Source organism: Astatotilapia calliptera, chromosome 15 (genome assembly GCF_964374335.1).
Source record: "Astatotilapia calliptera chromosome 15, fAstCal68.1, whole genome shotgun sequence".
In the NCBI taxonomy this organism is placed as follows: Eukaryota; Metazoa; Chordata; class Actinopteri; order Cichliformes; family Cichlidae; genus Astatotilapia; species Astatotilapia calliptera.
This window is the reverse complement of record NC_137436.1, coordinates 40,568,255-40,583,661: the sequence shown is the minus strand read 5'-3', so window position 1 is coordinate 40,583,661 and position 15,407 is coordinate 40,568,255. Positions and strand designations below refer to the sequence as shown.

At 40.9% G+C, this 15,407-nt stretch overlaps 1 protein-coding gene across 3 annotated transcripts; it reads right to left on the bottom strand.

Moving 5' to 3' along the window:
* Positions 1-3,084: 3,084 nt before the first annotated feature.
* On the bottom strand, positions 3,085-14,813 carry diras1a (DIRAS family, GTP-binding RAS-like 1a). Of its 3 annotated transcripts, none has more exons than XM_026142801.2 (4): positions 14,552-14,813; positions 5,773-5,957; positions 5,100-5,270; positions 3,085-4,824 (listed from the first exon to the last, which is right to left on the bottom strand). In XM_026142801.2, the coding sequence occupies exons 2-4, from the start codon at positions 5,908-5,910 to the stop codon at positions 4,534-4,536; spliced, it is 600 nt and encodes a 199-aa protein (XP_025998586.1). In that variant the 5' UTR covers positions 5,911-5,957; positions 14,552-14,813; the 3' UTR covers positions 3,085-4,533. The 3 variants fall into 3 exon arrangements, with proteins under 3 accessions (XP_025998586.1, XP_025998587.1, XP_080145673.1); XM_026142802.2 differs by lacking the exon at positions 14,552-14,813 and adding an exon at positions 11,361-11,546; XM_080289547.1 differs by lacking the exon at positions 14,552-14,813 and adding an exon at positions 11,355-11,376.
* Between the last annotated feature and the right edge of the window lie 594 nt (positions 14,814-15,407).

Sequence of the window (15,407 nt, the reverse complement as noted above, 5' to 3'; positions counted from 1 at the left end):
TGAACATGTACATGCAGTAGTGGAATGATAAGATCGTGAATTTGCTGATAAAAGAATTTATTGGCATCAATAAACTGCTGAGAGTTATTTCTACTGCCCACGTACAAAGTGCAGCCGTTTCTGATATTGCTAAAGCTGAACACAGCTAACAGTGAGGCATGGTGACAGTTCAAGAACACAGCATGATGAAAAGCTTTATACAGTGAAATTAAATACAAAGCTGACGTGTACATAACATGAGCTCGTCTAACGTGTTCTAGCGTTTGTGCTTCGTAAAGTTTTTAAGCTCACTTATTTTCAGATTATAAATTGTCAAGTAAAATGGAAGGAAAGGCATTTTGAATGTAGCACGGTCAGCTTTCCTGCCAGGTAAAGGAACAGCCCAACATTTAGAAATCCTGTTGGTGTGATGAGAAAATACATATCTGAGGTCTTCAAGAGTATTAAATATAAAGGCTAGCTTAGCACAAGGTACGCAAAATTCCAGTTTAGCTCCCACTGTGGATCAGCAAAGTGGGGAAACGAGGATTCCCATAAAATCAGTCCAACACCAGCGTTTTCATGTTCCCTGCCCTGCTCAGTGTTAATAATCCGCACTGTTTGGGAGCTAGTATGAACACAGAAATACATGAAAGGAATTAGCATAGCTCCACCGAGCTGTGTCTCTAATGTCCTGCTATAGTTTCATTTGTACACAGCTACACCTGCTTTCACTACGTCAGCCTGGATTTTGTTCAGGCAAAAATAGTGTTTGTTTAAAGTAGCACGAACAGCACAAATATGTACAAAGAGATGTTGTACTGGTCACTGCTGGTCATTGCAATGATGCGCCAGTATGACTGCCATAATGTTCAGAGAGATGTGATTTTTAAACAGGATGATTTGTTATGGGGCAAAAACTGTAATTATTAGAAAAGCTACTTGGATACGTTTAACGTGTGGTTTTAAAAGTTTTCATCCTAAAATGTTTATTACGAGTAACCATAAGAGTTCCAAAGTATAGTGTCTAAAATCAATATTGGAACTATATGTTACAATCATGCAGCATAAAACTTCTTTCACAGGTGGATACAAGTATCAAACTTCAAATATTCATTCTTAAATTAATAGTATTTTTATAATAATAAAAGCAATCACTCAAAATCCCACGATGGGGGCTAAACTAGTAAACTACACATGCTTTCTGAATGATGTCAGTGTAAAATTATAAACCATGTGGAAGAAGTCTGAACCCATCGGGTTTTTTATATTCATTTGATAAAAGGCTGTCAGTATAGTAGTGCCAGTAATACTGTTTCAGTCACATCTCCTGAAGCGAACTCTTATAGTTCTCACTGGTTACACAAAGCTCCTCTACGACACACTCAAAAATAATGTTGTTTACGGTGGTTCAGGATTTACTCAGACGACCTGTGGCTCTGTCTCCTGCATCTGTGTGTTGGATTCTGAACCATAAAATAATGTAAAAAGCACCTTGAGTAAGAAACTCAGGTGAAAATATGAAAATCTGAGTGGCAAAAGGGGTGTGACATGCAAATTTTGGAGTTTGGTACACTCTAACAGGTCCAGTGACATGGCTGATCGAGACACGTCTCACATGTTTCTGGTTATTTTAAATAAAATGTTTGCTTAGTTTGATTCTTTTTCAGGACAGTCAGTTAACATGAAGTCAGCTTAAAAGAAGAATTAGTTACTGTGATATTTTAGCTTTAACACGCTGGTAAATTTTGTAAAACACATTCTCAGCTTTGGAACAGGACTTCTTGTTCCTTAGATGTGACATTACTTTCATGGGAATATCAAAAGTCAGCACAAACATTTGATATTACATATAGGAGTGAGTCAGATCTCATAGTCAGACCCCAGAGCGAAATGACGGCAGAGATGCATCTCACAAGCTCAGGCAGTGCAGCTACGTGCACATATTTATGCAAAGCTCCTGTTTGATGCACTCAGAGATGCACAGACAACTGTTTCACAGTTTCTGCCACATTGAAAATAATATTTGAGTCTTATGGTCTTCTAAGCCGCAGGTTTCCTATTTGAATAATGACCAACATTAGCATTACTGACTAACCTGAGCTTTGAGGTCAGTTTCTTTTTATTAATATGTAAACTGTCATGACCACTGATCAGTGGCCGTGAGTACTGTCTAAAAAGACCTGGGAAAATCCTGCACTGTAAGATGGTAAAAGATGTAACCCTGTCCTTGGTAGAGAAATGACTGTTTCCTTTTCATTTTAATAGTAACGTATATTAATTATTTAAAAGCATCCAAAGTCAGGGTCAGCCAATCAGAGGAAAGCTACATTGCAGGGGAAGGAGCTAAAACAGCTTATTTGAGACGGACGATTAACTGAGGAATGGCACCAAGGCCTGTGATCAATAACGATCACTGTGAAACTGAGGCTCACAATAAAAATACAGAGCTAGAAACTAGCAGAGTGGACCTGTTTTAATAATGTTTGCCTCTCTGTCCTGACCCTGGTGTGTGAAAATAACTGATCTTTTAAGAACCACAAAAGTAGTTTTGGAATTAATTAATTAAAAGCATCTAAAAACTATCAACACTAACAGATAGTGAGTTAGCATTGCATAAGCATAAGACAGCACAGTTCATTATCTTAGGTTTGCTGGAAGTTTCCCCTGCTGCTTCCAGTCCTTGTGCTAAGCTAGACTAAACACGTCCTGGCTCCATCTCTGTGTTGGACACGCAGAGATGAACCACTACAAAAGGTGCTTCCAGATATTTTGGATTGTTCCTTTAAATCACTTATACAGTAGCTGCATGCTTCCCTGCACCTCCCTGCTAATGCTAACAATGTTTTGTTTTCTGTGTGTTTGATGAAAATGAAAACAGTGCAAAAGGCCAGCTGGAAAATCACTGAAGCCGTTTTGTAGTTTCCTGCTGAGTTAAGGTGAAATCTGATGTTTCCACTGCAGTCCGTCAGCTGAGAGTTCAGAGGCTAAACACTGTTAGCTTGCATGTTGAAGATCTAATCACAGCAGAAAGCTGAGCTCCAAGATAAAAAAACAGCCACGGCCACCAAGGAGGGAATCACAATAGAAAAGCAGTTAGACTTCTTAGATAAAGGATTATTTAATTATTTTTCTGCCCTATCTGCAGGACGGAGAATAAATGTCTGGTATATATGTGATGAATAGTCCTGAGGCAGCCAATCAAGAGTGCCACAGGATTTCAAAAACGTAAACCATGCTCCCCTCTGCCACTAGGGGGCAGCAAGCAGCCACAAATGTTCTTTTTGGGAATGCCTAATATATTAGCATGCTAGCATGTTTTAGCAAACCTGACAGCCCCAAATACTAGTGTTGAGCATGTCATACAGATGACTAAAGTAAATGTAGTATCACTGAGTTCATATTCTGCAACATCAGATTTAGCATGCTAACATGTTCCATCCAGTTCCTGGGTTTCTTGCTCATCATTGCATGTTGCTAGAATATCAACGGGGGACAAGTGAAAGCAGGCCAAAAGAGTTTCATCATTCTTGTGAGCTAATGGTTAATAGTTAATAACTGTTAGATTTTAAAAACTAGTGCTTTCTGGTTGTGTACTTAAACTTAGCTTAAGTGTGAAGCCTGCTGCGCTGGTTTTATTTCCACTATTTTAAGCAGCATGCCGAAAAATAAAATCTTACACAGGAACTACTCTGCTTTTTCTTACTTTGTTACATAAACATTTGAACATGTATTTATTGGGATAAACTCCTTGAGATGTACCATCTTGTGTTGTAGGAGGTCATGTTAAATTAATTGATATCCAGGGTACCACTATAGCTCACCTGGCTGCACAGGTGACCCTGTGAAGGCTATAGTCCTTTAAGTCCACCCTAGGTTGTTGTTTGTGTGTGTGTTTGGGTTTTAACTGTTTTCTTTTTGTTTACACAGTCATCTGCACACAAGCATTGCATGCTGCCCCTCGGCAGGCTTCCAACAGTGGGCCAATTCACACAAAGGACTCGGAGAGAAAGGGACCTTTACAAACCATGGAGGAGAGAGCTGGTTTTAGACAGAACTGAGGGGCTCTATAAAGGGCCAGTATACAATGAGTTTCTGTGAACTAAGAATCATGCAAGTCTAATGTTGTCGAGTCCCAGAAACATAATGAGCTGAAAATAAGATCATCTCTAAAATAAAGCTGTCAGGACCAGTTGGGTTGGTCCTGTAGGAACTGCTGGAACAAACTCGAGCTTAACCATAATCTGATTTTTGGCTCAACATTTACAATGACATTAGTGAAGTACTCCTTACTCTTTCATGTAATTGTTAATAGTGGCAGGAGTTAGTTGAGTGTGTAAAAAGTTTTTTGTTTGCTTTTTTTACAAATAGTTTAGACCATAAACACAATCCATGTCAGGTGTAGCAGGAGCCCGAGGTCTTGATATAAATATTCAAATATTCCAGATTCCATTTTAAGTTATTAGTCATTTTGTTCATTTGGGCTCTAGCATTCAGACAGACTCTAAAGTCTGTGAGTCCTTTGGAGTGAGTCCTCTGCAGCTGCCAGCTGCTCTACATGACACTGCACTTTCCCTTCAGCTTGTCAGCTCGTTTCTGTTTTCCCGACCGTTTCCCGTCGATGCTCAGGCTCATGTCCCGCTTCTTCTCTAGGGCCAGCAACTCCTGGAACAGTTCCTTGACGTTGGTGTTCGTCTTGGCCGACGTCTCCATGAAGGCACACTTCCAGGCAGCCGCCTGAGCCTCACCTTCCTTCATCTCCACCTCACGCTGAGCCGTTTCATCGCTTTTGTTGCCCACAAGCATGATGGGAATGGATTCCACGCTGCCTTTAATGGCCAAAACCTAAATGGGCATGAGATAACATCAGTTAGGACTAAACATTAGGTCATCAAAGATGAAGCTGTCAGTCCTGAGCATGACTTCTGCAGTGAACTGCATATCACTGAGGCATTTTTCACTTTGTTTCTGCACCACCAGACTGACGGTATCATCTGTGGAGGTGTGTGTTTGGTGTGTGCTTCAACATCTGTGATAACAATGGCGTTGGAAAACCAAAGTTTCTGAAAGATTTTTGTGAGTTTAATGTGCAGTGGTGCAATTAATCTGCAGAGTGTGACCTGTTGATAGATGGGTTTGAGCTCCTCCAGTGACTGGCGGCTGGTGATGGAGTACACTAGGATGAAGGCATGGCCTCTGGAGATAGACAGACGCTGCATGGCGGGAAACTGGTGACTTCCTGTTGTGTCAGTAATCTCCAGCGTGCAGACGCTCTTATCACAGCTGATCACCTGCAGGGATGACAGGCACTGATGTCAGGTATTAACAGTGACAGCAGATTTGATAGGAGGGTTTCGTTTACACATTTCTGTTACTGCAGTGTGGAAGGAAACATTATCCAGACGCAAGTGTCAGTTTCTTTTTAACTGCTTCAGCCAACCAGCTTTTTCTGCTTCTTATCTGAGATGCCCCAGATAGCAATGAATCAGTGCTGATGGCCTTATGATAATTCATAAAATGGTTCTAAGCCAAATATAGCAAAAGTATTCTACATCAAACTTGAGCCAATTTTGGTCAAGACCTGGTGCACTTAATAGTTTGCTGTGAAGACTGAATAGAGCCCAAATAACACTAAACGATGTGGGTGATGTTTGGCAAAGCTATGGCATGGTTGGGGCTCACTCTGTGTTAGTAATTGCAGAAACCTTAAATGTATGCACAGTTCATTCATGGTATTAGAAACTTTTACAGCCAAACTTTCTGATCATGCGTGAAGATGCTCAAGAGCCCCACCTGTCTGTAGGTGTCCTCGACTGTGGGGATGTAGGTGTCTCTGAAGGTGCCTTTCACGAACCGAAGCACCAGCGAGCTCTTCCCCACCCCGCCGGCACCGAACACCACCACCCGGTAGTCATTACTCTGCTCTGGCATTCTGGGAACTACAGTTCACCTGCTTCTCTGGCTCTACGATCTGTAAGCTAAAGAAGACAGGACAAGAACATAAGCTGGATTATTTAATACGACTGGATCAAAATGAAAGGGTCAAAACGATGTCCTGCACATTATATCACCTTAAACATTGCATTCATTTGAAGTGTGGGGCTAAAAGTGAAGTGTGGACAACTACTCTGTTTCCCTAGGTGTCCATGAAGGTAGCAGAGCACCTTCCAGGTCCACCTAAGGTACAAGATAGTAAAAAGCCCAGCTTTGCTTGTGCCTCGTGTAGCTCATCTCACCTTTATAAGAACACTTTATTTAGTTTTGTTAAAGCTTTACACCTTACAGCTCACCCACACAGAGTTTTACACGTGCCTGTCGACAGTTATTTGATGGCCAATGAATTCAATTTAGATTCATCACTCTATACAACTTGTTTTCAGTCCAGTCTTGTGTAATTTGGTATACCTCGGCCTTTTCTTCCTGTTTCACCTCTTTAACGATGTCTCGTTGACAGCCAGACTTCCACAGAGACCATATCTGATGAATCTTTGGCGAACAGTCGATGGATCGAGGGTCAGATGCGTCTGTCATGTCCTGTGTCAGGTCTTAGCTGCTTTTTTCCTATTTCTTAAGGACAGGACTTTCGGATGCTGTTCATCGGATGTAGATAGTTTTTCAGGCCAATTTTGTTCAATTTTCAACTATTTTTGTTCACAACACAAGACTGACAAAAAATGCCAAGACATGGCAAGTTTTAGCTAAAAGCCCTCGGAATCACTTTGCTGGTGCAAAACTACTATCTTACATCTATTTGTGTTACCTTTTGCATTTAGAGATTCAACACTTTCGTTGTATATATGCAGTGACAATAAAGGGCTATTCTACTCTATTGTATTCCTTTCTAACTGAAGAATTTGAAACAAATGATGTGTTTTTGTGACATGCTGGTAATAACCAACAATTAAAACTGGTCCTTTGCTAAGTTGTCATCCCTTAAGTTAGGTCCCTTTTTGTGTCTAAATAATTCAAAGGTAACTGTTACGCAAGTTCACAAAGAAAAAACACTCCTCTAAAAATGATCAGGTACAATGACCGGACTTTAAATTATTGAAAAATCATTGAAATGACTGAAAAATGTAGAATTTTTCTTTTTGGTTTTTCTTTAGTACTTACTTTCATTATTGGTTTAATCACTTGAAACAGTACAAATACATACAGGCAAATTTAAGTAATTTCAGGATTTCCAGGCTGTGAGCCTCCCTCCACCCCTTCAGAATGACTAACGTGCACAAATGACACTTTTCCATGTCGTTAAAGAGGAGAGCTGAAAACAAACCCCAGAGAAGGAAAGACAACAGCGAATCTAAAGGGAGCTCCTTCTCCTCCTCACCAACGTCACCACCTCCTTATCTCTGCCACAGATTCAGACCACCAGCCAATCACCACCTCGTTAATCCATCAGCATGACGAGCATCACACATACACCTGCCTCATGATAGCTTCCATTGTGCTTCTGGATATAACCATGGCAGCATCTCAATGTACTGTGTGTGTGTGTGTGTGTGTGTGTGTGTGTGTGTGTGTGTGTGTGTGTGTGTGTGTGTGTGTGATAAAGAGAGAGAGTGTGTTTCCAGTCGCCGTGGTGACGGCACTGAGAGAGGAGAGCAAACATGTCATCGGCACCAGCAGGGCTGTTGTCAAGGTAACCTGCCTGCCCACATCACTTGATGTCACTTCCTGCGCGGAGGCAGGCAGCAGGGAAAACACCTCCAACTAAAGCAGCAGCATCAGAGCTGCAGACGCAGAATCTAAAAAAAACAGACCAATGTGAGACCAGGATATGAATTTCATTATTCTAATTATTACTGTCATTGCTACTGACAGTGCAGGCCTGCTTTAAATGGAGACGAAGCAAGAACGATAAAAATTATTTTTATCGTATAAGTTGTGCTTAAAAAGATTATTCCACTCTGCTCAGCTCACCAATCGATCAGACTGATAAAGAAAAATCTTCTATAACAGGCAAAAGTCAAGTTATTTGGTGGATTACGCCCTCTGATGGGCCAACACACAATAAACACAAAACTCTATCCACAGCCTCGTTCATAATCCGTCATCCTGTTTTATCATAGTCATGGAGAGGATCTCAGGGCGAAGTTGAGGTGCGTCCGTTTTTGCAGATGAACACAAATGACAGCATGCACTGATGAAAGTCAGCTCTTTCAGTCTAAGGCCATTGTTCTCCAGCAGAAAAAGTCGATTCTTTCTCACTCCAAGCTCCAGCTGCTGAGGTAACCCTCTAAGTAGAGCTGGGCGATAGAACGATAACGATATGTATCGCGATATAACTTTTACTCGATAGAGAAATTAAGCTATCGCGATAGACCTCGCCTCTCTTGTCCTCTTAAAATAAAAAAAAATAAAAAATAAAAAAAGGTCAGCCAATCCAAATTAAGTAGCGCAGAGCCGAACCAATCACAGCCGCAGCGTCACGTCGCGTGACTTGTTACGTACAGCACAAGTGCCAAGCCGCACGTGTGTTTGTTTGGGAAGCAGCCAGCGCATAATGGAGGAAATGAGTGTGCCGACTAGAGAAATCAACCGAGCGTGACCGAAGAGAAAACAGATGATGGTTCCAACGCCGGAGAGATTGTCGAACGGAAGAGCCAAAGAAGTTCCGTAGTGTGAAGGTATTTCGGCTATTTCAAGTCTGACAAAAAACAGAGTAGCTGCACTGTAAATTGTGCCGAAATCAAGTCTGGAAATACAATAAACTGGTGCATGCGTCACACTGTGCGCCACGTTATTGTTTCGGTGAAATGAATTTCTACAATACTGTTAATTCTACTCTCTGCAGTGTTTAAATGCTTACATATACACACAGTTACTGTCCCTCCACACATACGACTCGGTTCTGCTTCTATGCCCCAGCTTTGTTTACTTTTTCCCACCGAGGCTTCTAGACTTCTGATTGGCCAACATTTCTGCACGGTTAGGAATCTAGCGCCACCTGCTGCTTTGGCATGTTCATAGCAGCGTTTTCCTTCATTTCTGCCTTTATGTGTGGACGGGATTATTTTTTAAAACGAAAACGGAAAATCTCCGTTTTCAAAAATACCCGTGTACGTGTGGACGTAGCCTCAGTCTCTGACTGGAAGCGCTAATTCGTCATTCGGCTTTTGTCAGACTAAAGTAACTGTTAAAACTGTTTGAAAAGCTAAGCTATACAACAAGGAGAGATTGAGAATTTCCTTTTAGTTCTCAGTTTATTTGATATTGACAAAAGTTAGTCAGTTTTGTCTGTTATTCTGTAAAACAAACTAAGATTTATTTTTAGAATTAATATTTTGTTTCTAAGTGGAATTGACAATTTAGTCTGTTTCGTTTGTTCTATTTTGAAACTTAAACGCTTTAGCGGCTGCCTTTTGTGTAGTTTACAATATTTGCCTTTATTTATCTGAAAAAGTCTCATGTTCCTTAAGTACATCTACCCTGTTGAACTTATTATGGGAAATAAATATTTAAAAACAAGCTTCTGATTATTTCACATTTTACTTGTGAGCAACGGCACATTTAAATCTTACAAATATAGTTATTTGGCTTATATCGTGATAGATATCGTTATCGCCTGAAATGAAAAAAACATATCGTGATATGAAAAAATCTCATATCGCCCAGCTCTACCTCTAAGGTATGAGGAAAAAAACACTCTTTACTCAAAATGATAGAGATTTTCATTGAACTGCCTTTGAGCTAAGTTTAGACTGGGACTTGCCCACTTCATGCTCCTAACTGTTATTTTGCTCAGCCTAGAGCCACTAAAAAGGAAGTCGCTGAGGTGGTTGATCAGGATGCCCTCGGGTGCACTGAGGAGCTTATATCCAGCCAGCATATCATCCAGCTAGGAAGTTTCTACAGATGCCTCAGGATTTCTGAAATATTACTTTGCTGCTTTAGTGGCCTGCTTCTTTAAGAATTTAACTCAATAAATATTTAACTTTCAAAATGTAAGAGTTGAAAAAAGACTCAAGGTGGAGCCTCCCTCTTTTTATTGTGTCGAGCTAAAGTTGAGTTTGTATCAGGCCGTATAAAAAATGCAGTTTTATCAAAGCCACCTGCATCGCTCAGTCAGGCACAATGTGAACACAGTGTGACATCGGTCTGTTAGTTTCACTCATAAATTTTAAACAAGCTGAGTTACTGGTTTGAAAGGGTGAATTTTAACGTAAACCACAACCTTACCCAGTAACTTTAACTTTTTACAGAAATTTTAATGAAGTGATTAATATTAACATTACATCAACATTTTAGAATAGTATTAATGCTATTTTTTGTAGTATTGTTAGCAGCATTGTTTAGCCTGTTCATGCTGTTGGCTGCTATAGGGTGTCACCTTTCATGAATTCAAGCCTATTGCTAGATGGTTGCTAGGCAACATGACAATATTATAATATATCATGTATTATTTAGATATTGCAGAGTTATATGAATGTTAGTGTTGTGAAATTAAAATGATAGCATTCTTTTTTTTTAGCTATTATAGGTGTGTAAATGCTAAAAACAGTCCATTTTAGCCTATTGCTAGTTGGTTGCTAAGACGACACGATAGCAGCATAATAACTGATATAGATGAGAACCTACAGGGGGCGTGTGCAGACTCTGTGCCAAGTTTGGTTTCTCACCTCCTGACTGTTTAGAATGAGTTGGCAAACAGAGAGATTAAATGTATATATTAAGATTCTTGTGACACATTGTGTCCTTTTTCTTTCTTTTTTCTGTATTTGTTTATTTTTCCCCATCCTTAAATCCATCCATTTTTCTTATCCAATTCAGGATCGGGTGGGTGGGGGCCTGGCAAGAGACAGGGTACACCTAGGACAGCTCGCCAGTTCGTCACAGGGCTGTTCACACTCACATCCACACCTACAGCATGTTTAGAATCATGGGTTAACTGAACAACCATTTCTGACTGTGGGAGGAAGCTGTGGGTCCTTTCTTATTGTTTTTCCATTTTTTCTTACCACATTCAAACCTTTCCCCTTTGTGCCTTACTGTGTGTTAATATAAGACATTCTATTAATAGTTTTCGTCTATTTCTTCTATAGCTTTGGTGATTTAAATGAAACTTCACAGGATTTAATGAAGGATTACAACGAACCCGAAACATGAAATTATTAACACGTTATGTAATTTCCCTCCTGTCTAAAATAAGAAGGTGTGACCTGAAAAAAATAGCACAAAGTTCACACACGCATTTTATCGCGTAACACTCAGTCACTTCCTGAAGAGTTAACAGAACCTTGAAGTCTTCATTCTAAAATGTAACAACTGGCGGTATAGAAATGTTATTTTTTCTCTAAAAAGAGAAGCGTCACCACAATGTGACTGCATGAACTCATTCATGTCCCCACATCGTGAGAAATCCAAGTACTCACACTTACACTGAGGTTGCTGCAGTTTCACACCTCCAGCTGAACTCCTCACATCATTCACACTCTGTTGAAAATCTCAGTGTTTAATATCCTGCAGCAAAGAGCTGAATGTGATTCAGAAAGCCACTTCTTCCTGGAGATGAGTTGGAGTTGCTGTTAACTCTCTGAGATGTTTGTGGAGAATAACATCTGAATGAATCGTAAACTGAAAGCTTTTCAGATAAAATCTGATTTTGAGGCGTGAACATGTGGGAAGCGAGTATACCGGTCCAACAGGAAGCTTGCAGCAGACTGAGGAGTACAAAAATGCAAATAACTCATATTTCAGTACTGTACTTTTTCCTTCTACTTGTGTCACTACATACTTGTGCCTGTCTGCTTGCCAGATCAAAATTTTAGGATTTGATTAAGAAGTGGATTTTAAAAAACACACATTCTCCTCTAAAAGCATCCAAATGCTCCTGCTTCTCAGATGTGAGTTTGTTTCTTTTCTGTTTCCAGCCTTTAATCGATCCATTTTCTATTCTTTATCCAGCTGGAGGTTGGAGCAGTCTAAGTAGAGATCTTCCTCCCTCTGCCATCTCCTCCAGGTCTTCCAGGGATACTGAGGCAATCCCAAGTCAGCCACAGGGCATAATCACTTCAGCGTATCCTGGGTCTGTCCCCGAGGTCTCTGAGCAGGCACACAAGAGGCATCCCATTCAGAGCCACCTCAGCTGGCTCATTTCTTAAGGAGGCTCCTCGCTGCATTTCCACTTACTTATTTTTTAATTTTAATTTGTTTTTGGCTTTTAAATATGAGGATAAGTAAGAGGATGATCAATGTTATAACTGGACTATTAATACAAAAATACAAAAAGAGTAAGATACATTCCAGAGTAAGATCCATCATATTGACTAAATAAAGCCAAAAGTTTCAAACACTACAGTCGGTGTATCGCTGTGTTTTTGCCATGGACCACAACCATCGCCCACTGGTGGCCATTAAGAAGAACACATCTGCACATCTGTGTTGGCTTCATTTTTCAGACCCGGAAGCTACATTTGTCCTTTTATATTGATATGGATACTCATACACTCATCTCAGGCACACAGCGCTGACACTTCACTTACTTCCAAAGCTTTTTATATGCACTGTTAATGGCAGCACGCAGCATCCTGAACGCCAAACAATCGAACACTTCAGAGAAGAATCAGTCTCAGGCCAACTAAGATTTCTTATGCTTTGCTTTAATGTTTGGTGTTCCTCATGTTTAATGTGGTCTATGCCGCCACAATCATCACAGCACGAGTAACTAATTATCACAGAGCACGTTAGCCAAGCTTTGATCAGCAGTTAGCATTATCCCAGCTAGTTGCTGTAACTGTTTGAAAACGACAGACTGAAAATCAGCTTCTTCAACTGCACAGGTGAGCCTGTCATTGGCTAACAGCCACATGGAGCAGAAACACGTGACGTCAACTCATTCAAAGTGAATGAGAAGTGAGAGCAATGAGGTCTGAAGTGTATCTTTGTGACTCCTGCCAAACTGCAAACTGCGAATTATATTTTTCACTGCGAATATCCAAACCATGCAGCAACATAGTAATAACTAACCTCCAGCTGTGCATGGGCTCATCCCAAATGTTCTTCTGGCTAAAGTTTTCGATGCCATATGATGACATTCCTCTCTCCAGATCAGGAATGATGAGAAGAACCGAACGCTTATCTTACCTGTGTTAATGTGTTTGCATTCGTTTGGCAATGGTTCTCTATGTGACTGGTTCAACCCTCTAAGCCACCAGATGTGCATGCTGTTCACTTCTTTTTCCTGTCTGTGCTCACATCCAAAGTTATAGGGTAGATGTAGTATTTAGTATAGTGTCATCCAGACACCAGATAGTTATCTAAACTCCACTAAACCTCATAAATCCTTTTCCGTGGACACTTGAACACCTTTATGAACAGCCACGCTGACCATTTTATGTCAGACTTTGGACCTTTTCTAACTCTCAGAGGCGCCTCTGCCTCTGTTTGCTTTTGGGAACTTGAAGAAGCATCTGACCCGGAAATGGCTAATGACGTCACATGCGCGTCACAGCGCCGACACTAAAGGAAAACTTGAGTTTATCCCTAAGACAGCAACGGCTTTGACTAAAGAGCAGTAAATCATTCTGGGACTCAGTGAGTTTGGTAATCGTTTAACTAACATGTAATAAAAATCAAAATACTATCTGTGTAAATATCATCTCAGTGCAACTGTTGACTTCTCGTGTTAGCTATGACATCACACATAATGCAACATATAGTTCACAAAGTCATTTTTCTTGCACAAACTAATGACACAAAAAGGTTACATCAATCATTGATAAACAGTATTGATTATGATTTCATTAGCTGTTAAGACACTAAAACAAGCTACTGTATTTACTGCCTGCTCCCTGCCTACATATGCACTCTGAGTATGAACCCAATCTGGATGTGTTCTCCAAACCAGTTATTATCTAAATACTGATCATTACTAAATGCAGTTCACTATTTCTTAACTATAAAGGTGGCTAACTAAAGTATACTTGACTCAAATACCATTTATCAATGATGATGACTTCCATCACTGAGTATGATAAGGCTGGGCTGCTGATCATTCTGTTCTGAGACTTGCACCACATTTCGGTCACCGTGTGACTGTTCTTTAAGTTAAAACTCAAAAAGCATCTTCACTACAGCAGCTTTTACGGTACTATTTTTTGTGCTCGTGATGGCATTTCACGACTATAAAACACTGTCACGACACACACACACACACACACACACACACACACACACACACACACACACACACACACACACACACACACACACACACACACTGACCTGCAGCTTTGTTCTCTCAATCAGCTGCAGCTCCTCGGTGTCATTACCTCCTCACATCATGTTAATCACTGTGACTGCACTCAATAGTAAGACTGCTCCTCGGGCGTGCGCGTAGTCGGGCACGCGCGTCTATAACCATATATGAACGCGCACACCTATGCGCGCGCGCACAGATTGTTGGAATACAGTCAAACCAGCACCGAGCCGGGTGGTGAAATCAGACCGGCCGTGGAGCTCTGCTCCTCGGCTGCTGCCCGACATCCTCCCCGGCTGACGGTGCGTTTGTTTTTTTCCGGTGTGAGTGTCAGCGCAGTGGCGGGTGTGGGTGTGATGCCTGCGGACTCACCTTATCTCCGCGGATCCTCTCCGTCGTTCCCTGTGAGTGTGTGTGTGTTTGCGGGGTTTGTCTACTCCGGAGCGGCTGTGAGCAGCCTGAATCCTCGGCTGTCTGACTCACACCATCATCATCACCATCATCATCATCACCATCATCAGACCTGCTGCTGCTGCTCAGCGCACACCAGACCTCCTCTTCCTCCTCCTCCTCCTCCTCCTTCTCCTCCCTCCTCCATCACCTCCTTCCGCGACTCCGCTGGCAGGACAAGACTTCCGTTCGAATGGATTTTCAGAATAAAGGGCTCTTGCGGATGATCTTACTGAAGTTACAGACTGCATACAATATTATTTAAAGCTTCAAATCCGCTACACCAAATATCTGTATTCTCAAGGATAAATGGGTAGCACTAAAACATGCTAAAGATTTCAATTGTTACCTTCAGTAGTTGGCTGTGTAACCCTTTAAGGCACATTCGTCAGATTTGAGGTTTTCTGCTGTGAAAAAAGAGACAGTAAATAAATTAAGGCTTCTTTTCCTCCTCGCCCAAATTTGAACATTTTTAGCTTTTTTAATCCCCGCACTCCCCCCGTTACACTCACCCGTACACATCACCGATAATAAATACGATTATAAAACTTTCTGTGAATAAATAACTTTCATTGTGTTTTTTTCTATTTTCAAAGCATTACGCGCTTTTAGGTTGAAGGCTGAGAATAACCGGAAGTCTTCTTTTCATCCTCCTCCTCTAAAATAAAAATACATTTTTCTTCACCTTCACCTCCTTTAGCGTCAGTCAGACACGTCATCGACAGGAAAAAATGCAATGAGCAGAATAAATAGAATACAGTAGAAGTAAAAATCACGC